Here is a 26050-nt window from a genome sequence, read left to right as displayed (position 1 = left end):
ACAACTTTTGTGTTCAGCAGATCCAAGATAGAATTCCTCCCAATAGGTGGTTTCACATCAGTGGTGTAGGAAACCCTGCTGATTGCCTTTCTCGTAGTTTGTTGCCCAACCAATTGCTTGACCATCCGTTATGGTTCAATCGCCCCCCATGGTTAAAGTTGTCTCACGAACTCTGCCCAACCCCTTTTGAGTTCGATGCAAAGGATAATCCGATTGCGCTTCAAGAAGAACGCAAAGTTACTTGTAATTTAACCATACCAGAAAATTCATGTGTTGTAATTAGGCTGCTTGAGCGGTTTTCTTCCTTAAAAACTGTTCAACACATCGTAGCATATTGCATACGGTTCCGGGATAAAGGTCTAAAGAAAAGATCACTTCCCTTATCCCAAAGTTTAAGTGCTGATGAGATATATCAAGCTACTTGTATCATTGTTAAATCTGTCCAAGACCAAGTCTTTGTTGAGGAAATTAAATGCCTAAAAACCAATTTAGCTATCCCTAAACCCTTTAGAAAACTTGCCCCGTTTTTGGACTCCCATGGAGTCGTCAGGGTGGGCGGACGTCTGCGCCATTCTGATTTACCATTTGATGCCAAGCATCCCATGCTTCTTCCCAGAGATCATCGATTGACCTCGTTAATTATTGAAATGTTTCATAAAGATCATGGCCATCCTGGTCCACGTCTTTTACAATATCTTTTAAGACAGCAATTTTGGATCTTATCTATTGGTAGAGCCGTAAATTCTGTCCTATCCCAATGTTTTAGATGTCATAGAGTGAAACCAATTCCGTTTTCCCCCTTCATGAGTGATATACCCAAAGTTCGTATTTCCCAAGTTAAACCATTTTCACAGTGTGGAGTGGATTATATGGGCCCCATACCACTTACCATGTCTAGGCGTAGAGGTGTTCAAAGCCAAAAGGGCTATATATGTCTGTTTGTGTGCACGGTTACCAAAGCCCTACACCTAGAAGTAGCGTCCGATTTGTCCTCTGAATGCTTTTTAGCGGCATTTAGACGCTTTGTTTCACGTCGTGGCAGATGCTCTGATATGTACAGTGACCAAGGCACCAATTTTGTGGGTGCTTCCCGAATGCTTTTGTCCTATCTGCAGGGTTCGGCGGAAACGTTGCATATTCAATGGCACTTTAATCCGCCTTCCGCACCACACTTCGGAGGCCTGTGGGAGGCAGGTGTTAAATCGGTTAAAGCGCATCTTGCGAGAGTGATAGGTCAACAAGTATTATCCTTTGAGGAAATGTCCACTGTTTTGGCGCAATGTGAAGCCATTTTGAACTCCAGACCACTCTGTGAGATGAGTTCCAACCCCAATGATTTAGAGTGTCTGACTCCTGGTCATTTCCTGACCATGGAAGCTCTTACCGCCCCTCCTGATGAGGCACTAATCGATATCCCTTTTCATCGACTGAAACGTTGGCAATTGATTCAGCAATTGCACCAAAGCTTCTGGAAACGTTGGTCTTTAGAATACCTAAATCGATTGCAACAACGCAATAAATGGACTCTCCCTGACCGTTGTCCAAAAGTTGGCTCTCTTGTCGTAATCAAAGACAATAACCAACCCCCTCTTAATTGGCTTATTGGTAGGCTGGAAAGGATTTACTCCAGTCCCGATAACGTTCCCAGAGTTGTGCAAATTCGTACAACGAAAGGACTATTGGACCGACCCCTAATAAAGGTTTGTCCTTTGCATTCTCAATAAGTTTGAGACCATTCTTTGTTTATTTTATTATTTCCTTTTTTTTCCTTTTTTCATTATTTTCTCGGTTGTGTGTTGTTCTACCAATGGATGAAATTATAATTTGAATTAGCTAACCATTTTTATTTTGTTGTTTATTGAGGAGTTTTGCTATGGAAATCCTTATCAGGTGTGATTACACACTTGACCTTTTAAGTTGCCTAAGAGAAAAAATTGTATTTTTTGGTGGGCGGAATGTTTGAAATTGGCAAATTTAAAGGGTATTTGAATGCACCGCCAATTTTGTTAGAAGTATTGATTATTTTAATTGACCAATAACAATCCATATCCGCGTGCATGCGTCAATGATGGCTTGGACAGGTGCACGCTTCCTCCCGCCAGAGACGGGCTTTTTGATCGGTACCATCGTACGATACGCATCGAAACATAGAATAGCGTGTGTGTTGAGAAAACTGGCCGGCCAACCATCTAATCTACAGTTCTACAGTATACCAATTTATCGAGTGTCAGGTAAGTCGTTATTGACGCCGTAAATTTGTAATTGTTTTCTTTTTCTTATTTTCTTTTGCGTGTGAAGTTCACGCTGGTCTTTCAATACCTATTATTTGTCCTTTCCAAAAGGAGCCCCCCAAACAATAATAAAACAAGTCATTTAAATGTTTGACAATTGCCATGGTACTTAGCCTACTTCAGTTAGAAAATAGTCGCTTAGGACATTTCTAATATCATTAGCCGCCCTTCCACCTTGCATATTTGGTTGTGCTGGCAAATCATTCATACCCAAAACTGTCATGGCATCCTCAAAGTTATAGCCATCTCTTTCCCTCACGAAATTGTGAAGCACTACACAAGCTTTCACAATAATAACGGCAAAATCTGTATTAACATTCAAAGGTCGATGCAAAATTCTCCATTTGTTTGTCAGTATACCAAAGGAACACTGAACATATCTCCTGCCTCGGCTGAGGCGATAATTGAATATTCTTTTTTTCTGTGAAAGTTCCTTTCCTCCAAAAGGCCGTAGTAAATTAGTATTTAATCCGAAAGCTTCGTCTCCTATAAGAAAATAAGGTATATTTGGACCTTCAGAACCAGGTAAAGGCTTTGCAGGTAGCAATTCCAAGGTCTTTTCTTGTATACTCTTCCACAAAGTACTTTCTTTAAAAATACTTAAATCACACTCACTTCCATATGCGCCTACATCAACATAAATGAATCGATAGTTCGAGTCAGCGACTGCCATCACCACAACTGAGAAATAGGACTTATAATTATAGTATAACGAACCACTAAACTCGGGTTTTACAATTCTAATATGTTTTTCGTCTACCGCACCAATGCAGTGGAAAAAGTTTGCTCGTTTTTCGAATCCAGTTGCAACTGACTCGCAGAGTTCTTTCCTAACCTTAAGTTTAGGAATAAATTCTTGTACTAAAGATGACCAGAGAATGTTACAGACCTCCCGAACAATTTTTGTACTTGTAGAAATTCCCAGTCGATAGCTATAATACAGATTTATGAAGCTACATCCACTAGCCAGGTACCTGAAATTGAAAAAAAAATCAATTAAGAATTAAAAATTCTATACTATTGTAGATTTTTTGTTACAGGTCAAATGGTTGTTAAAAGGTGGAATAATATCAGAGACCAGTGGCTTAAATGGAAGAATCGAGACAAAAACTCAAAAAAATCAGGAGCTGCTTCATCAAAACTGAGAAAGTATGTGTGTCACGAACAACTAAATTTTCTCGAGATGGGCTCATCACCGGTCAACTGAGTCTAACATGGCCTATAAGCAGACAAATGAGGCAGGTCAGTAGTAAACAGAAGAACTCCAATCAGCAGATCGAGGGATGGCGACTCCAGATGCAACCCACCAAATTTCGCAAACTCCATCTGCAAAAACCCTTACCGTAAAGACTACAGGTGTACAGCAGTCAACGAGAAAGAGGAAGCGAACTCTCGACGAATTTGAACTAAGGATGCTAAAATCGATTGAGCAGTGGCGGCTCGTGAGTTTTTGGAAAGGGGAGGCTAAAGGATAAGTGCAGATGGAAAGCCCGAAAAATTTTGCATGCCACGCCCACTTTTTACCTAATTCTCGTTAAAAGTTAGTCTTGAAAATCGTTTTACAAGTCGTGTTCGATTTTACTTTTAATATTGCCTATTTTAGGTATTCTTATGTAATAATAATTATATATACATAATTAATATTATTAAATATTTAATTATTAGGTACTTTTTATATATTATTTTTGAAATATTTTTTTAAAAACAAGAAATATAATAAACTCTTCTCAGTCAACAATTCATACTTTTTTTGGGTCATACAAAATTAGCAGATTTAAAAAAAATAGTTATATTTAATATTGGACCTAAAAGTATATTTTACTGTCCAGCAAGAACCAGCGCGGAGGTGAGAGTTAAGTCTTGCCAGGAATAGGAAGGGATAAGGAAATAGGGATATGGTTTATGAAATAAACAAAAATAAGGTATACATTATATGGGACTAGAAAAATAGGATAATAAATAAAAAGAAGAATTCTATCATCAACTGAAACCATATAATGGTTTTATATACAAAATATGACAAAAACGTAAAAATATTTTTCTTGTTAAAAACTTTGGTTAAGTAGCTTATAATGTAAATAGTATAAATAAGCTTTAAAATAATATATTATATACATACATACATACATATTTACGTACAAAAAATATTTTATAAATAAAAAACTCTGTTCTAGCCAAAACCATGTTATGGTTTTATACGCTGAATAGAACAAAAGAAAAACATATTTTCTTTGAAAAAAACTTTGGTTATTATTGCTTTACATCACAAACAAATACTTAGTAGGAATAGGTTTTAAAACTCTAAAACAAAAATATAATATACATGTTTATGTCCAAGTGAATAAGATAATACTTTATTATGTACAATGTACATACATATATGTATACATTATAGTCATTATACATCAGTTGTTTTTTTGTTGGTTTTTTTTTATTTTTTTCTGTGGACTCTACTCTGGTTTGAAAATTAAGGGAATTCTTCGGTTTTTCATATTAGCAAAGAAGTCTATAACTTCGTCATAAAATTTGTCATTTTTTGTCATTTCTTTTATTTACTCTTTTTCGATTGAAAGAAGAGATATATTACTTAGTCGCATTTGGGTCATGGAATTACGGCTATAACTTTTATTTCTTTTGAGTGCTGAAAAATTTCTTTCTACAGATGCCGATGTTATGGGTATAGTTACAGCAATGTTTATACATTTATACAGCTCTGGCATGCATTCATTTAAATTATTTTCAAACATAAAACTTAATAATTCAGATGGAGACTTACAACTCTGAAACATCTGAGGGTCACTGTAGGTTACAATTAATTAATTTTTTAATTGAATGGGATCAAAAAATGGATACTGGTTTACTAAATTATCCAGTAATTTTTGGGGAAAATCTTTGGAGTAGGATGGAAATTTTTCGAACATTAATAGATCAAAGTAATTTAATTTACTAAGATCGCTGAATCTAACCTTAATTTGTTCAGTTATTGTGTCCATTATTTCAATATAGATTTGTCTATAATTTTGTCGCAAATCGGGTAAGTCAAAATTAGATTTTCGTTTTTTTTACTGGCGGCTTAACATTAACATCAAGTTTTTCAAAAATGCTATTAAAATGCTGCTCATCATTTCTAAACTTTTGCAAAATTTCAGTCAAATTATTTAATCGATTTTTTGAAAAATTAAGATTTATTTTGAAGAATTGAGAAAACCACGTCAGTTTGCTCAAAAACTAGTTTAAATATTTCAAGCAAAAAAGAAAATTTATGGTCTGTTAAAATATACTTGAAACCCTTTGCCTCCCTGATACTTTGGTCGTCATTTTTAAAATCCTCACTGTTTAGAATAAAATCAAAAACATCTATGATTTATTCTATCATCTATTAATTTTTCCTTATGTGTATGCACTGAAAACACAGATCTTGATGTAGAATTCCACCGTGTAGCAGCAAAAGTAGGCATTCAGCTACCGCAAATTTCATTTAGGATGTGACTTCTCTTGGTGGACTTAAAGGCAGAAAATCCTGACAAGTTGGAGAAAAAATTACGATAGTCTTTAATATTATTGCATGCCTTGCTTAAAACTAAGTTTAGTGCATGGGCATGCCAATGCGTAAAAAGTGCATAGGGCGCTATCGATTTAATTTTAACTTGCAAGCCATTTAAATGTCCCGCCATGACTGCCGCCCCATCATATGTTTGCGCAATTAGCTTACGCCTGAAATCAAATTTGTCGCATTTATTAACCAGGAGATTAAATAAATCGTCTGCAGTCCGCCCAGATGAAACATCATGAAACCCCATAAACTGTTCCACTACCTTGCCGTCTTTGACATACCTAAAAACAATCGAAAGTTGGGAATTACAAGTAATATCCGTAGTATCGTCTATTTCCCATGCAAAAAAAGGGACTGCTTGAATTTCTTGGAAAATATGCTCATCGATGACATGTGACAAACTTTCAATGATTTCATTTTGAATCGTTTTTGATGTGCCCGAAAAAACATTACCTTTTAAAAATTCGTCAAATTTTGAATCGTATTTACCCCACAACGTCAAAAGTTCTTTATAGTTGCCACGATTAATCGACTTTTCGGTCTCATCATGTCCGCGAAAAGCTAGTTCTTGTGAAGCTAAATAAAGAGTAATGTCAACAAGCCGCTTTAAATTTGATCGGTTTTCACGTACTTGATTGTTAAAAGAAATAATGGCTTCTTTTTGAGCATTATCTAAAGCAGAAGCAATATTTTGTTTTCCAAAAAGCCTTATTTTACAAGACGAAGAAATGTGCTCCTTTGATTTTAAATGTCTTTCAATGGACCGAGGCAAATTTTTTAAATCAGAATATCCAGTTTTCGACCACGTAGAATATTCAGTTTGGACAGAAAATAACAGTCAAGCCCAGCAAAAAAGCTTTTCTCTTTTAACCAATCCGGTCAACCAATCATATTTGCTGTATTATATAAGTCAAATTAAACTCGCGATTTTGTCGATTGTCTGCAGATCGCAATGAAATTAAATGTGTCTGAGGCCTGCCCAAAGTCTTAATAACATAATATTTGGCATCTAAGCTTAATGAACTAAAATTGTTTAATAGCAGCCAGTATATTAAATCTTTAGCTTGTTTGATTTCATTTAATTTGTCCATCTTTCAGCAAACAAACATTAGAAATGATATGATGATTAATAAAAGAAGCCATTAAGTAAAAATATCTTACCTTGCATCACTCAAATACACATAATAATAAATTATTAAACCCGATAAATACCTTAAATTAAGTACCAAACACTAACATAGAGGGAAATCCGGCCCACAATTAAATCGATGAATCGACAAAATCAAAACTAATCAATAAAACCGTTAGCCAAAACCACCTACCTTGTCAAAATTCGCGGGCAAAAGACAGGACAATCACCGAAATCAAAACGACTAAAAACTGCTGAAAATTCAAAACAAAACAAAAATCAGGTTAATCAGATGATCGGAGGCTAGCCTCCCTTGGCGCCTGCCTTATTTCGCGCGATGAAAACGGCGTTTGTCGGTGCCAAATCGAGTGCACGGCCCGTTGGATTTTGACCGCTGGAGGAGGGTTGCGTCCCTTGCTACGTATGGCTTTTCTTATTTCGTAATGTATCGCGTTCTCGCACACGTTCTGTGTCGATGTGGATGAAGCCGGTTAGCTTTCTCTCTTTTCTTACAACTGTTTAAAAAAGGATGCGAGTCGCGGCGAATTAACAGTATGACGTATGGCTGGTTCGCGCTATATTGGTGTATTAGAAGTTATAGAGTCGGTACTCTTTTTTTATTTTTGTTAAATATTTTTATTATTTTATTACAATTTGATGAGGCTAAGCCTCCCCTGACGAGCCACCACTGTGAATACCTTCCCTTTGTCTTTCACATCGAGTTTATTAGCGGTCTCGCGAAATGCCTAAAGCGCCTTATACGGTGACATCATGACTTGATCGCTCGAACGAGATGTCTTAAAAACGCTTATATGCGCTTACTCGCTAAAATATGGCCTTAAAAACATTCAATCAATGCCACGTCCCTACGTCAGAGGCAATGTCAACTTTGTTCTGAAATTTGGAGCTGAAAACCGAAATGTGCTGCGTTCTTGATTTGCTAGCAACCAATGAACGTGAACGCGAACTACACAGGCACAGGGTCACCACTCACCTGTCACACTCATGTTTTTTTCATTTGTTTTGATCCTGGTTCTCGCGGCTGGACGATTGATTGGGAACAAAGTTTAAAAATAGCCAAATATTTAATTGTTAATATGAGAATTATTAATCAGAAAGTTCTACTTAAGTGTACACGAATAATCAATTGTGATTAATTTAAAAAATATGATCTCATTTCGACTGTTCTTCATATATTTCTAAATGGAAAAAATTGTTAACAAATTAGAGGTTAAGGCCCTACTAAATGTATATACCTAGATAAATAATATAACAAATATTAAGTTCTCTAGGTTTTACAGTAATACCTAACATACATTATAAGTATGAGAAGTAGGGCAATTTCAAAAGTTTTTTTTGCCATTTTGGGCACAGCAGCTTTTTTTACTTTCTTTTTATTTAGCCTGTTCAATGTCCAAGAAGGTGAGTGAGCACTAAAATTAATAAGTTTGTCATTGTTTTTACAGCAATTTGAATGAAGAAAGAACCTTTCTGTTTTACCACTATTTATTTAATGTTTTGCATTTACTTTTTAGCTGAAGTACCTGGCTGGGAATACAATATAAGCCGTAATTTAGATAATTACATACGTAAAGATGAGATGACTGCAACTATATTGCCGAATGATTTCTGTGATAAGCCATCCTTTTTAGTTATAATGTGCATCTCAAGCCCTGCGGGTTTTGAGGCAAGAAAAGTGATAAGGAGAACATGGGGCCGTGACAAAAGTGTAATGGGATATAATGTGTCCATTTATTTTTTGTTAGGACAAACGACTGATATAAATATACAGGTATAGCCTTTGAAAACATTTACTTTTTCTTCAGTTGTATTTTTTTTTAAATAAAGATTTTTTTCTATCTAGTTTAATAATGTTACAGTGTTTTTATATTTTTTGGTTTGTTCTTTAAAGTAGGACACTGCTATTCAATACTCTCATTTTATCAAAGTACAGTATGTTTGGCTGGAGTTCAATGGTATATCTAATACATAACAGTATTGATGAGCTATTGTGCTTAATTATATTTTAAAAAGTATTATTTGATTGATCATAGTGAATACCTTAAAGATATTAAAGAATAAAACTTGAGTAATATGGAAGAAATGTAATCTTTGTAAAATGTTTTAAGTAGATAAGAGACTTGGGACTGGTTCTAGATTTTAATTACTTAGTAGGTTTCACTGCATGTATGAACTAACTACATTCTTAATAAATTTCTGAAATTGCCAGAATTCATTAAACATAGTATCATAAGCACAGCATAAAGAAACCAGCAGTCTCACTCCGCTCGAAAATGTAAGCAAACTAATAGCATCCTTAGCCATGCCGCAGCCATGTTCTCCGGATGCCGAGCTCATTGTTTATCGAACTGTGTTCATAGGTGTATCGCCTAGTTCAGCACCGTACTTAGTGACTATTTTAATAGCATTTTTACAAAGCGTAGCGTTTTTTATAAAAACTTTTGTATTAAAAGAGGGGTTTGTTAAAAATTATTAATGAAGCAAAATAATTGACTTTGCCAAAGTTTTTAATAGCTGCAAATTTGGCTGTATGGCTTAAATAACATAATTAAGCATCAATTAAAGTTGCAGCAATGTAATTTTTTTTTTTGATTTTTAAGGACATTATTTATATTTCTGCCATTTTAACAGTGTTGCCATATTTAAAAGAGTTGCAAAATTGTATACTTTTACTTTAGTTGGTACTTAATAATATAACAAAAATTCGCAGATGTTAGAATTGTTTTGAATTGTTGCCAACTATTTGTCTTTATTTATTGGCCTAAGAGTTTCTATTTGTTTTGAAATATTACTTTATTTGTATAATTAGTTATCCTTAAACTACTATGTAGTCAGATGTTAATCTAAAAACGTTACTATACAGGGTGTTAATTAAGTATGTACCATAAATTATTTAACAGGCGATTGTTTGAGTAATTTTAAGACAAAAAGTTCATATGAACATAGGTCCACAAGTTCTCTGGCGGTGTTATTTATAACATTAAGGAGCTAATTTACCCCTAACATGATTAAATTTATTAGGTTCAGTGTAATCTCGAACGGGACCTGAAGAAATATTTGTGGCAAAAAAATTGAAGCACCTGAATTTGGCACAAAATTTTTAATATGTTATTTGATTTACTCAAATACAAATACAACTTTTTCGTAACTCGCTTATTTTTCGAGAAAAAAAAAGTCCACTTAATTGCATATCCCTGGATCACACAAGCAATTTGGGGAAAAGTTTCATTTGGAATTTATTATTAACTAAGTAAGATACGAAGAAAATTCAAGAGACAGAAAAGTTTTATTTGTATAATCCACAGAACATAATAAAAATTGCACAAAAGTCAGTGGCATATATTTTAGTTGTTGTTAAATTTTAATACCCTGTATATTGAGAACGAAGAATTTCTGGACATATGTTTATATGAACTTTTTGTTTTAAAATTACTCAAAGAATGGTCTCTTAAATTTATGGTACATACCTAATTAACTTCCTGCACGTATTCTTCTATATCGTCGTTGTTAGATGTAGAAATGCGATGTTTATTTTTGTTTAAATATTTTGTTAATGTATGAACTTTATTTATATTAAAAAATCAATATTTGTACTATGTAGGTATTTTTATTTTACAAGATAATAACATCTAAAAAAATGTTTAAGTCCGGCTCTAGCCAAGGCAAAAGCCGCGTGGACCGTAGCGAGTGTCAGCGGCATCCCTACTATAAGCAAAAATGCCTCGCCTGCGTTAGTACACATGCACCGAACTCGCTTATTCAAGCCAATGTATTTTTATTGAAGTGCGACTGCTGGTTTCTTTATGCTGTGTCATAAGTTTGAATACCATTAACTCTAAAATGCTTGAACTAAAATATATCAGCACACACCTAGAGTATACAGTATTGTGCAAAAAGATAGCAACATTGAACTTTCCTTCTATATATCTTTTAGTATTTATTTTATAAGTAAGGTTTATATATTATTTACAAGAATAGTTAGAGCCTGTTTATATTTTCATATTATCATATTTTTTGTATCATAATAAATAAAACACCAAATTGTTTTGTGCAAATTTATTATTCAAAAATATAGCAACAAAAAATAGTTTTGATTCTAAAAAAAATATAACCCCAACTAAATTAAAATCAATTCAATATTTCGTGTAGTACCCCTTTTCCTTTATAACATCTGCACATCGTCTTGGCATGGACTCAGTTAATTTCATAATATAGTCATTGTTCACTTCTTTCCAAGCCTTTTCCACTATTTCAAAGAGAATATTTGTATTAGGGCATGTTAGGTGCCTGATTTTGGTGTCAATGTAATGCCATAAATTCTCTATAGGGTTTAGGTCTGGCGATTGAGATGGCCAGACCATTACATTTATCTTTTCATCGGATAGCCGTCTTTTAACAAATTGAGAAACATTTTTTGGATCGTTGTTATGCTGAAATATGGCATGACTTTATCGATATATACTTAAAGTGTTTGCAGAATGTCTTTGTACATAAAACGATCTATTTTGCCCACTATTCTTACTATGGGTCCCATGCCACGAGCCGAGAAACATCCCCATACAAGACAAGATGTGTGGCAAATGTACTTTTTGTTTAATCTGTGTTCACTGGGGCGTCTGACGTACATCACTCCATCAGTCCTGAATAAATTATATTTAGATTCATCACTAAATACGACTTTTTTCCAATCAGCCAGACCAGTGGACATGAGATTGGGCAAAGTGAAAACGAGCCTTGACATTCTTCTTTGAGAGTAACGGTTTTTTGGCGGGGCGACGAGTAGGTAAGTTGGCATCAAGTAATCTCCTTATGGTACTGGAACTGAGGTTTACTCCTCCACCCTCTTTTAATTTTGCTAAAATTTGGGAAGAAGACAAAAAAGGATTTTCTTTGGAAATTCGTAGCAGCTGCCTATCCATCCTCAAATTTGTTTTTCTGGGTCTACCAGGATTGGGCGCCGGTGCAGGTGTTCCAGGTGTTCCAGACCTGTGAAGCCGTAAGCTTCTTGCAATGTCACTCTGCCTAACACCATTTTCGTAATGCTCCACAATAATTTTTCTGACATCACCAGAGACGGTTTTTGAGGGACCCATTTTAAGTTAATTCTGAGATTCAAAAATAACAACTTTACAGCAGGTAAATCGATATTTAACTGATAAAATAAATGCGAAATAAGAATGGTGCTATATTTATGCACATTGTCTAAATAAACAAACATGAAGTTCCTTACTCTGCATTGGCATTCTTATGATATCTCGGTATATTTATAAATAATACAGAGGCGTGTACTTAAAAGTAAAGAAATAATATGGAATAAATAAAGGAGCAAATAATATTTTTGAAAACATCGCTTGTTGCTATATTTATGCACAATACTGTATCTCTTGTACACAAAATATACTTCATTTTCACAAACCAAAAAAAGTTTAGTGAAAATGTACCTGCAATGACTATACATTTTTTCATAATGAGAATTTCACTTTGAGACTACTAAGTATTCACTTTAAAAATCTCCTATAATGTACCATCTCACAATATTAGTTCCATATAAAACTGCCTATATACTATTTTTAGGACAAATTATGCGAAAAATTAATTTGGTAAAGTCAAATTTTCATTGTGTTTATTTTAAATTTAGCATGAAATTTTGGTTGGGAAGCATCTCCAACTATTATGAAGTGCACACGGTTTACAGTTGATAATGGTTAGAGGTACTTACTTCCCAATGTCAATTTCATGCTGAGTTCAAAAAAAGATAATGGAAGAAAAATTAGACTTTACCAATGTTTGCCACTCTGAAACCCAAAAATTCAAATTTTGCTTAAACATTACAATTGAGCAACTAATTACAAAGTCATGATTTCTGAAGCTTTTAATCCTTCTTTGGAACCTTTGTTTGGCCATTTATAGACTAGCATAATGTCTCACTCAGTGTTTCCATTTATTAATTTGTTAATTTTCTTTATTATTCATTCCTAATTGTTGTTAACGTAAAGCCGGGTTCCTTTGCATCAGTTTTGACATGTTTATTCAATAATATTATTTTCTTAAAAGATCACCTTAACCAAAAGTATCATTAATCTAATTAGTCATGGCATATTACTAAGAAAGTTAGAACTGTTTGGCTTTCCTAGGAGATTAGTGGCTTGGTTTGCTGATTTCTTACCAGGAAGGACTCACCAAGTTTGCATTGGTAATGCTAGGTCAGGCAACATTGTTGTCTATTTTGGGGTTCTGCAAGGTTGCCATCGTTCTCCTCTGCTGTTTGATTTGTTATTCAATGATATTGCTTCATGTTTTAAAAATAGTAACTTTTTGATATTTGCAGATTATGTCAAATTTTATAGACAAATGTCATCTTCCCTTGACCAGGTTAGGTTGCAGCAGGATTTAAACAAATTTTATGAATGGTGTTATTAATAATAATTTATCTTTAAACATTAGTAAGTGTAATATTATTTAACATAATATAAGTTTTTACAAGGGAAATAAAAGGAATGATTTATCTTAGTGTTGCTGACCATGATATTTAGTACTGCAGCACAATTAAGGACCTTGGGATATAGTTTGATGAACAACTAACCTTTAATACACACATTAATAATAGAATTTTAAAGTCGACCAGGGGTCTTGGCTTTGTGCTTCACAAGTGTAGAGATTTCTCACTGGAGACCTGCCAGAGAGTTTATATCTTGCTTGTAGTTTCTTTGCTCGATTATGGTTCAATGGTTATTTGGTCACTATTTTACAAGAACAGCTGCTTGGTCTTGGAACGGGTACAGAACAAGTTTGTTAGATCTTGCCTGTTAAAGCTAAAAATGATAAATCTCGATAATCATATACAGGATGTCCATTTAATATCGCGGTGCTCGATTGGGGGTAAATCTTGAAACGGAAGAAACTTTAATAGGGAGAATGTTAATTAAGTTAGAGGGGCTACTTCCCATTTGACTCCCTCTTTAATCCTAAAACACCTTAACCCGAAATTGCAACGTTGCCTAGTTATAAAGAATTTCTCACAAAAATCAACGTTTCACTTAAATATTAATATTTACCAACGAAGTTTTTTATCTTTTTAAAAAAATCTATGTAGTCCTTGGCTAAGTTCATTTTATGTTTCAAAATACCAAAATTTAATTTTTTTTATATAGGATGATTAAATCGTTACTCAAATAATGACATTTTCAATTCAATTTTACGCTATTTTTTAAAATATAACACCCTGTATCTAGGAACGCGTTTTGATATTCTTTTTTCAATTTAATACCAACAAGTTTGCCTTTATCTCTAATCGTTTTCTCAAAATTTGTTGTTAAAGGAAGAGTGACATTTTTCATCAGCAAGATATTTTATGGAATCAGAGTGACAAGCGCTTTGTTACTCTGTTCAATTCTACTTCGAACACGTTTTAGTAAGAAAAAAAGTAAATAGTTGTAATAATCCTAATAAAATGATAGTAGAAGAGACAAGTAATATTTATCCCTGGTGCTTATCTCATTTAAAAATAAAAATTTTTTTCTTACAAGTAAAAAGTTGGCCATAATTCATGTATTCTTTGTTGTGTGATGTATGCCAATTATAATGTTTACTTAACATTCATGTTAAGTAAATTTGTGTCAAAATGAATCACTCTCAGCGAGAATTAGTAAATATGATTTACGTCATCGGTAAATGCCTTGCGAACTATTTTTTGGCTTCAAGGGTTTATTAGGAAAAATTTCGTAATAACCGACATCCTGATGATAGAGTGTTGACGAAATTAAAAGATCGAGTCGAGCGTACTGGAAGCGTAGAGTACAAAAAGTTTTAAATGAAGAAAACCAATTGGTAATTTGTCGGTCGTTGCAACACCGAAAATTAGTTCTTAAATTACAAGTATATGAGAACTTAGAAATATCGAAATCGCCCATGAGAAAATGTCCCAAGAAAAACAAATATAATTTCTATCATGCGCAGTTACATCAAGAACTTGCCGAAAATGATTTTGGAAAAAGAATAACTTTTTGTCAATGGGGACAAAAATAAAGCAGCAGATTTGATAAAGACGAGATTTTTTTAAAAATTTGTTCCTTTCAATCATGAATTTACGTTCCCCAGAAATGATTTTGTGAACCGACGTAACCTAACTTTCATTTTTACGACACAGAAAAGCCCCATCGAATTTTTTGTCAATAATTTTCAACACAGATGGCGCATCAATATTTGGGATGCAATAGTACATGACTTTGTTATTGGTCCATACTTTTTTGAAAATTGTGTAACAGGAGAAGTTTTTCTAAATTTCTTAAGAGATACTTTGTAAGGCATCAGATGTGGCTACAGTTAAATGGTGCACCAGTTCACTTCAGTGCAAATGTCATACACCAATTTGGTAATGGATGAATTGGAAGGCTAGGTTAGTTAATAAAATTACCTGTTGTATACATATTTATTAAAATTGGATAGATTCCACTGGATGGCCTCTTAGGTCACCGGAGATACCGCTTCTGGATTTCTTCTGGTGGGGAAGTGTGGAAATCTACTAGGGATGATATGGTGGAGCGTATACAAGAGTAGTTGGAAGATCTTTCGCACATACGGCTAATTTGTGTTTAAAGCAAAACGGTGGACATTTTGAGCAATTTTTGTGATATTTCTAATGTTTCTAATTAATGTTGTTAATGTTTTTGGTAAATCCTTGATGTAATTGAACTTGATGGGAGTGATATTTATTTTTCTTTTGGCATTTTCCTACGGACGATTTCTGTATTTGTAAGTCAGTGTTTGTCTTACTCTAATTTTCGGATTTTCTACAACTGACTTGGTAAATGCCAATTTGATTTCTTCATTTAAAACTGTTTCTGTTCTAGTTTGTTTTTTGTACTCTACACTTCCAGTATGCTCTCATAATTCTCAAGCAAAATTAAACATTGTAATGCCTATTAAAAAAATATTCAAGAACAAATTTTCAGAAAACAGTTATAGATAGTGGCAAATTTAATGGTATCAAATTAAAGATAAAAAAATGCTGTATCCTTAGAACATTGAAAGGCCTTTCAATGTTCTAAGGCTGTATCAAAATGAGTTACTAAATACAGGGTGTTCCATTTAAAAAAGGAGCGCAAAATTGAATTAAAAATATCATTATTTGAGTAACGATTTTAATCACCCCGTATAAAAAAAAAATTATTTTGGAATTTCGAAAGATAAAATCAACTTAGCCAAGTACTCTACATAGATTTTTCAAAAAAATAAAAAAAGTCGGTGGTAAAATTTAATATTTAAGTGAAACATTGATTTTCTTGAAAATTTCTTTTAATTGGTAATAATTGGGCAACGTCGCATTTTGGGTCAAAATAATTTTAGGGTTAAAGAGAAAGTCAAATGAGACGCCCACTTCGAAAAAAAATAGGTGGTTATATTCAAACAAAAATCAAATTATGTTTCACGCTTTTTTGGAACACCCTGTATCAACCAAACTAATTTTAAAAAGCAGCCCCTCTAACTTAATTAACATTCCCCCTATTAAAGATTTTTTTCCGTTTTAAGATTTAACCACCATCGAGCACCGCGATATTAAATGGACACCCTGTATATGATTATATGCTTTGGAGATGCTAAATGAACACTTTAAAAATTAAATGTTTACATTCAGAGCCATTTTTATATTCAAGTTGTTAAATGGTCATATAAATTGTGCTAAATTTCTGAGGATGATTTTCTTTAATGTAACAAACTAGAAACATGAGACATAATCGTTTGTTTTCCCTTCTTTTTTGTCGCACTCATTATTATGCATCTCACTCTTGATAGGACTTTAAGATTGTCAAACTCAGGTGAAGTGGACATTTTGGGCATTACCTTGTCTCAGTTTAGGCATTAAATTAGGGAATTTATTTGAATCTTTTTGTTATTTTTTTTAACTTTCCTTTTCCATGGTGGGCTTTTTTTATATTCATTTATGGGTTATAGTTAAGTTATTACGGCCAAATCACTGTTAATGATAATTGAATGCTTAATATGGTTGTTTATTCTGTTACAATTTAATAGTTTATTATTGTGTATTATGAATATTAAAATTAAAAAACACTAATTTTAATAAGTTATGTTAATGTTTTTTTAATTTTAATATTCATAACAAACTTAGGTAGGATATTGAAAAGAAGAAACGAGCTCAGAGATTAATAGATTAAACCTAAGCTCTTAAAAACTTATTGAACTTAAATTAAATTAAGTATATCAAACGGGTATCATTATAGATTTAAGTCCATATTTCTTTTAAATACGTGAATAAGTCTATTTTTTTCTTCTTTTCAATTTTTGAGCATGTGAGATAGTAATTTCTAAATTAATTTTTGCTATAAGTGACATAATACCCAATAAAATAAGTAACTCATTTTGAATTCATCACAACAATACAGATTTTACTTAACTTTTCCCATTTCTTGCTCTGTTTCAATAATTTCTCTTGCTTCAAAATCCAATTGTTCATCTTCATTTTCAGGACTATTGTCTTCGTTTTCTTGCTGCTTATTAGTTTGTATCCCGCAGGGTTCTTCATCTGATAATTTTTTTATTTGTTCTCACTGTTGTATTTGAGGAATTCGTCTTGAGAATTCAGAACTTGGAAGCGATCCAATGGCATAATTCCTGTAACTCTAAAGGTACTGGTAATTTTTTTTTATCTGTAAGTTGCATTTCTTCCACAAGTTGTTTTCTCCTTAGGATTTTCCACTTTGTACTTTTATAATTATTTCTTCCACACTCGCTTCATCGGGTCATACCCAGACTGCACAAATATGTCTAATAGACAGCCAAAGGTTTTCTCTTTTTGGTAATTAAGGTCCAATGAACATTCATTAATTTCTTTAAAAAATCCAATGGATGTCTGGATCACTGGATAAAATTGTTCACTGGGCGAATAATTTATCAATCTAAAGGAATGTATAAAATAGCATGTTCAAGCGCCTTCTAGATAAAGTTAATGGTTGAGGTAAACTTTGTCTGATCCATATAATACAGGATCTCCAAAAAATGTGTTTTATATATCCAAATAATTATGAAACAAAAAATTAATGTAGACTAGATTATTGATTCATCGAATCATATATAACAGTTTTAATAAAATAGATCACATATTAGCTTTTATATTTTACTCACACAGTATGAAATTAAAAAATAATAAAAATTTATACAAAGAAAAATTCAGAACTATAGAAACAAAAATATGCACTGTAGACTTTACAAGACCCTCAGACTCTGCATAAAATTCCCCTAGGTTTTAGTAGATCTTCCCTAACAAATGCTCCTAAAAAATTGATTTCTGAATATGAGTGAATGTGGGAATTGGTAGTTGCAAATTGTTTTGTTGTGGCGTGACATACCTCGGGTTTTTTGCCCTAAGTTGTGTCGATTCTTGAATATGATGCAAGCAACTTCTAGTATATAAATACAGGTGACTGTAGAATATTATCTTGAGCAAATAGAGAAGATATAGTTGCAGATATACTTGAGGGCCCTCTTTTACTATATAAAGAACGACTAGATTAGATAATTGATTACTCAAAAATAAATACTTTTGCGGAGGCGAGATTCAAGGGCAAAGTACACAGTCCTACACATCCCTGAACCAAGCTCGTCAGTTGCAATCCTAATAGCAAAGCAGCCAGCTGATGTTTTACTGGAAATATCAAGTACATGATTTATAAACTTAAAGCTGTTATCAATGATGACCTCCAATAAATTTGCTGGCAGGATGCTCAGCAATGCGGTTTCCACTAATGGGCACTTTACCAAGCCTACCTCCAAATGTCAGGCATTTAGTCTTATTAAAATTCATTGACAGACACGTTTGGAGTCAAACCAGTCCCATATCCTCTGGAGGTCCATCAATAGGCTCAGGCGCAAGAATTCACAATTTGTGCCATGCTAAATAATGGTGGTATCATCAGCAAATAAAGTTTTCATTTTCCTCTAAATGGCTTGTGAATTGTAATATACTAGTAACATACATGAGAATGTTAATGATCTCAATGATAAGAATAGGTAGGTTCGAAGAATAGGAATTGCACCTCCTGGTTATCTCATGACTTTCTGAGCACTCAGAGTCTACAAAAACTCGCTCACCCTTGAAGTAAGAGCCGAACCAGGACTGTAGTAAAGTAAGACAAACTCATAGCAGTGGAGCTTCTGAAGCAGAATTTGCTGGCTAAGACAATCAAATGCCTTTAAAAGGTCACAAAGACATACATTTGGTCATAGAGCATTTTCAAGAAAATGTAAATGACGTCCTTTGTATTTCAGCTCTCTTGAACTCCCTAATGAAATCCACTAAGGATTAATTTGAGGAAACACATCATCTGAAATTTTACCAGTTTTTCAATTAACTTCGACAAAGTGGAAGGAAGAGAAATGGATAGAAAGTTAGAGGGATCATCAAGATTGCGACCCTTGTGAATAGGAATCACTTCGGCAGATCTTAAACAACTCGGAAAAGTGCCCATTGTCCCTGAGACATTGATCGTATCAGCAATATAACAGAGAGCAGTATCCGACAAGTTAAGTAAAATCTTGGTCGTAATGCCATCCTCACCTGAAGAATTTTTATTTTTTATTGAGTTTAAGACTCTTTACTTCTTTCAAGTCGGTAGGTAAAATAGCAAATTTTGAACTGTCGTATTTGTAAGATAGCTAAGTGGCTCAGATGATGGAGAAAGGTTTTGGGCGACTGTACAGACGAAACTCGAGTTCATCAATATTGATTGTTGGATTTGCAACAGGTTTGGAGTTGCTTTTACTGCGAATATCATTCACTAGTCTCGAGCACTCCATGGGTCTGTTTGAACACTTATTCAGTCGATTTAAATAGTGTGATTGCTTGGTAAGCCTAATAAGACGTCGATACAATGAAGAATTAATAGAAGTACGAATGAATGAAATGTTGGGCAGTCACTATGCTTTCTGATTGTATAAAGGGAACGCAGACTTTTAGAAGAGATTTTGAGGTCTGCTGTGAGCAAAGACTTTGGCTCGTGGTCTGATAATGCTGCATTAATAACAATGTAGTTTTTTGTAGAGTTCGAAAGGTTAGAGCATATGCGGTCAATTGTAATGGACTCTGTAATTGCAGTCACAAATGTTCGGGAGTCTATATGCATTTGCAAGTTTAAGGAGCATATTGACTAAGCGAAGAACCGAAGCAGAGTTTATATCCTTGTTACTTATATTAAAATTTCCCGAAATTATTATTTGTGCCGAGCAGGAAATTTCAAACAAGAAACTCTCCAGACCGAAGAAGAAGTCGGAGTCTGCATTGGCGATCGGGAAATACATAAAATATATACATTTCTAGATCTAGAGAACATTAGATAAAGTTCAAACGCGCTTTCTTTTAGGAGATTTAGGTATATGAATTAATTCGACTTGAGCCAATGCTCTGTTAGTAAAAGAACGTCTGAATTATTCAAAATTATTGTAAGCTTAGAAATTTAAGAAGTAGAAGGAGGAAATATTCTTCTGTATAGCTGGAGTCAGTTAAATGGTTTAAGTGATCATTCCTGGGGATGCAAGCACTGCAGGTTAGTTAGGAATAAACAAGAACCGAAGGCAAACCTATTTTAGAGTCCGTAGAGTCCAAGTCTAAAAAATTTTAACTTTTAAAATTCAAATCACACACATCAATGTGGACAAGGTATGATACGATTGGCATTAATAAGGAATGATATTTGCCTATTTTGAGTAGCTATAAGTAGATCAAGCACATGTCTATAATAGGTGGTCCAATTAGGATAACGTTTTTGTGCGTCATACCATGATTTCTGAGTTTTTCCATAACTGAATTTTGCCAGCTCAAAAATATGAAAACAAAATCGCTCTTTGTCAACTTTTTACAATTTGGAAGACACTTCTCTAACATCTCCTCAATGAGGCACCTATTTCATAAAAATCCTAACCATAAAAATATTAAAGAAAAACCATATTTGCCACGAATAACCAGTAACATAAAATTAACTAAAAATTTCTGAAAACAAAGTCAAATGCACATCTACAATATTATAGCAACTGAGACAGTTGAGTATCTTAAGTAAGTTTAGTTACCAAATATGCAATAATCCGGGAAAAGATAACATTCGTACAAACAAAATTATTGAATATTTTTTCTGCATCAAAACTTGATTTAACTTCAAAATGCATTCTGGAAATTACTGATAATGTTTAATAATCAAAATAGTGAAAATCAAAATCAATTTTTTTCATTATGAAAAAGATGGGCGTATTAGAATACATTGAAGAGCTATTTTATGTTTTAAATAATATTAATATTCCTATTATTATTATAGGTAGAAAACTCGTCGCGCTAAACTAATAGTTTTTTATTTCTATTCCTAAGTTCTGACAAACCTTGCCATTTTGCAATGGAGTCATTCGTCTATGTTCCCATAAAAATATGGAATGATTTACAAAGCATCCCAAATTTATCTATTTTGAAATTTTAAGAAATGAATTAAAAGTATGTTACTTAACGGGTCATGTGATTATAATGACACAGGATACAATCATGTTGTATGATGACTATATAACCTTAATTGACAATTTTTTACATTTAACTCAATGTTGCATGCGATTGCATTTTTGCATAATTGTTGTCCCTTCCTTCTTTGGATTCTGTTTTAAAAATATATAGATATAATAAATTATATATTTATTTGTTATACGAGTGCTCTCTTCTTTTCTGTAGATATGTAAGATAACCATGCTATGATAGTATAATTTTTATGGGGGACTTAAATATAGATTTACTGAGACCAACTGCGACAACTCAAAACTTTAAGTATCTTCTGGAAGTATTCGATCTTCGGCAACTGATTAATAACCCTACTAGAATCAACAATCGGTCTAATACCCTTATTGACGTCATTGTAGCTAGCAGTAACATCGAGTGTATTAGCTCTCAGACTACCTGTATATCGGAGTCCATATCTGATCATAATCTAGTTCAAGCGATTTTAAACTTACCAAAATCTAAATTATGTAAAAAAGTTGTTAGGTCCAGGGACTACAATAGTATTAACATGACTTCATTTGGGGAGGAGGCCCAGCAGCTACAGTGGCATAATATTTATTATATTTCTGACATTAATCAAAAAGTGTCATTACATACCAATATTTCCTATTTAATAAATAAATACGCTCCGTTTAAAACAAGACTATATAAGGATAGACCATTTACGCCGTGGATAACAAGTAATATTAAATATCTAATTAAATTAAGAGACAAAGCTCGCAAAAAATATACTCGACAAAAAACTCTCATGAATTTGACATATTACAGGCAATTGAAGAATTATACTAAACACGCAATTAATCGCGAAAAAATTACCTTTTTCAAGCAAATGTCTATAGAAAAGGGTAAAGAATTTTGAAACAAAGCAAAAAAACTTATATACATTTAGTCACTTTCAGACGGAATTTAATATAAGTCTTATAACTGCAAATAAAACTGTCGATATTATAAATAAAATGGGGTCAAATGCAATAGATGGTGATGGAATTTCCATTAGAGATCTTAAACTATGTCTTCCTTTGTGTCTTAAGCCATTAGTCAATATTTTAAATTTCTGCATCTTAGAAAACCAGTTCCCCGATGATTGGAAAAAAGCGATACTTATTCCTTTCCCAAAAATACCTTGTCCAACAGATTATAAAGACATTAGACCAATAAGTATTCTGCCTGTTATTTCAAAAATCTTAGAACATCACTTATATAACGAAATAGCTGACTATGTTTATAATTTAAAAATTATTTCTGATTGCCAGTCAGGATTTCGTAAATCTTTTAGTACTTTAACAAGTCTTATCAGTATTGTTAATTATATCAGGTTTAAAGAGGATTCAAAGGAAATAACTTGCCTAGCTCTTTTAGATCTAAGTAAAGCATTTGATACCATAGATCACCAAATGCTTTTGGCAAAACTGCACTATTATGGTTTTTCGGCAAATGCCATAAATTTTTTTAGCTCTTATCTTAAAGATCGGTTACATTGTGTCCGAACGGTGAATGATGGTGGATTTCAATTTTCAAGGTTTTTGTCATTTAAAAAAGAGGTGTCTCAGGGTTCCATATTAGGCCCCTTACTTTTCTCTTTATATGTTGCGGATATAAATCAGTGCATCGAAAATTCTAAGCTGCACCAATTTGCTGACGACTCCCAAATTTATAATTCTTTTAAAATATCAGACGTTCAGGTGGCACAGAATAAAATTAACGCCGACTTAAATCAGATTGCTTTGTTTGCTGAAAACCATAACCTCAAATTAAATGCTTCAAAGTCATGTGCAATATTTTTTTCACAAAATAAAAGTCATCTTTTAGATTGCATGGAAAATTTTAAAATTAATATTAATGGAACAGTTATACCAACCGTTGCGGAAAAACGTAATCTAAGGGTTATATTCGATTCAAATCTCAGCTTTGCCTCCCACATTAAGAACAAAATTAAAATTGCTTACGGTCGTTTAAAAAACTTATATCAATACAAAAATCAGTTACCATCAAACACCAAATATTTGCTTTGCAATTCGCTTGTACTGTCTTTGGTGGATTATGCAGACATTGTGTATGGCGACTCACTAACCGTATCTCTGTCAAGGACGGTGCAAAAACTGCAAAATAGTTGTATGCGTTTTCCTTTAATATATCGTATAAGGACCACATTACTCCTTATCTAAATTCACATTTTATATTAAATATGAGAAATAGAAGGAAGTGTCATATGTATAATTTAATTTACAAAATAATTAAACCAGGTCAGCCGCCATATTTAAGAAACTTATTTTTTCCCCATGATTATATACACAATGTAAGAAATCCAAACTTGATTAGAATTCTATTTCATCGAACATCAGGTTTTAAAAAAATCATTCCAGTATGTGGGCATTCATATGTGGAACAAGTTACTGGATTACATTAAAAATAGTTCACCAAAGAAATTTATTGCATATGTTAAAGAAATTCTTCTTAATTCTCAACTAACATAGGCATTTTAACAAATTCACACCACCAAATTTTTATTAAAAATATAATTTAATTATTTTTATTTAATTGCAACCATATTATTTTTGAGCTCTTACTTTTTAAATGAACACTGGTCTTGTTGATCTTGCAGGCATAAAAATAAAATTTTAAATGGTTCATTTTGGAATATCTATTCATTTTTGCGTCGTGTTCCTGGTTTTCCAGCCTCGGCTCGTGTTTTTTGCCGCCCTTCCTCCTCTGTGTCTATTGCACAAATGGTACCTATATTAATGTAATTGATATAGTAAATTATTACACTATATTTTTTTCGTTTTTAGCTTTTATATGTTTTTAGGGTTTATTGACTTATTTTCTAAATAATTATAATTGGGAAAGTCTTTATTCTTCTTTTAGTTGTAATTAGGTTAGTATGTTTTAACGGTCTGAGCAGCACATGCGCGCTAGCTCGTGTATGTGTTATCGGTTGTTTTTATAATCGCAGTTCAGTCCGCATTACTCTTAACATTGTGTAAGTTCTTGTAATAAAAAAAAATTAATTTTCTATGTACCGGGTTGTCTTTTATATTTAGGCAAAGCCTAGCTCGGTTATTATACGAGGTGGAAAAAAAAGTTTTATATAAAAGTTGTAGGGTTTACCTTAAATCGCCAGGAAATGTTATAAAATATAATACAGGGGTATCGCAAAGTTAATAAAAAATACACAGTTCATTTTTTTTTAAATGGAACCCCTTGTATATTTTTACATTACATAAAAGACATTTTTTTTCTGATTTCAAAAATATATAATATGTTAATATTTGGTTTAGCCGTTTTCCCAATATTTATCTTTAAAAAATTAAAAAATAAAACAACTGTTTACCCGAATCCCCGTTGCTATGGTGTTTATCGGTAACAATAAAATAAATAATGTTATTTGTTGGGCTGTCACTGTCAATGTTTCTGCTATTTCTTTTGAATATGGGTTATACCGAAGAAGAAAAGTTTGAAATTATGAGGTTGTTTTACAAAAACAACAATAATGTTGCTCGAGCGCAAGCTGAATATCACCGTATTCATCCCGAAATGAGAGTTCCTGCTAGGTCCACTTTTTATTACACTGAAAGGAGTATGAGAAACCACAAAAATCTACAAAGAAAAAAACGAACAGTTTTAGCTAACGCGGATGAAGAACTACAAATTTTATTATATTTTCAAGGTAAAAAGTTATTTTATATTTAAGAGCCTTATAAGAATTATAATTTATGCTTTGATTTTTGTAGAAAAACCATATTTATCAACCGTAGATGCTAGTAGACACTTTCAATGCTCTAGATCTAAGATTCAAAGAGTTCTTCAGAAATATGGATATCATCCTTACAAATTGATGCCAGTACAAAAATTAACAAATAATCATGAAATAAGAAGGCTAACATACTGTAATCAGATGTTGATGAAAACGTAGATAACGATATCTTTAATAAAATCTTGTGGACGGATGAAGCTGTATTTACAACAGCAGGGATGTATAATAGAAAAAATACTCACATGTGGGCACCAGCAAATCCTCACGCATACGTCGAAATAAAAAAAACAGGGCAGAATGTCATTAAATATGTGGTGTGGTATCCTTAGAAACCAAATAATTGGACTCATTATATTTCAAGGATCTTTGACTGGAAATAGGTATTTGCGGTTTCTAGAAAATGAGATTGAAGCTTTATTAGAAGAAATACCTTTAAGAGAATATACCAATATTATATGGCATCAAGATGGCGCCCCGCCTCATAACTTTAGGCTAGTAAGGATTTTTTTAAATAATCGTTTTATTCAGTGGATTGGAACCCATGGTACCATTAACTGGCCACCAAACAGCCCTGATTTGACTCCTATAGATAGTTTTTTATGGGGGTATCTTAAAAATGAAGTTTATAAGAAGTGAAAATTTGGAGGAATTAAGGGAAAAAATTCAAAGAAGTATAAACTCCTTAAATGAAGAACACCCTGAATATATTTCAAATGCTCTGTTAAAACTGGACAAAGATTATAGAAACTGCGTTGAAAAT

General features: G+C 32.9%; 1 protein-coding gene across 1 annotated transcript in view; it reads left to right on the top strand.

The window, feature by feature from the left end:
• Positions 1-7986: 7986 nt before the first annotated feature.
• LOC126750503 (beta-1,3-galactosyltransferase 1-like) overlaps positions 7987-26050 on the top strand; it is a 49644-nt gene continuing 31580 nt past the window's right edge. The window contains exons 1-2 of the mRNA XM_050460136.1: positions 7987-8395; positions 8509-8765. Coding sequence (XP_050316093.1) covers positions 8299-8395; positions 8509-8765 — 354 coding nt within the window. The 5' untranslated portion in view covers positions 7987-8298. The remainder of the gene's footprint in view (positions 8396-8508; positions 8766-26050) is intronic.

The sequence above is a fragment of the Anthonomus grandis genome, chromosome 2 (genome assembly GCF_022605725.1).
Source record: "Anthonomus grandis grandis chromosome 2, icAntGran1.3, whole genome shotgun sequence".
NCBI lineage: Eukaryota > Metazoa > Arthropoda > Insecta > Coleoptera > Curculionidae > Anthonomus > Anthonomus grandis.
This window is presented reverse-complemented; position numbering and strand designations above follow the sequence as displayed.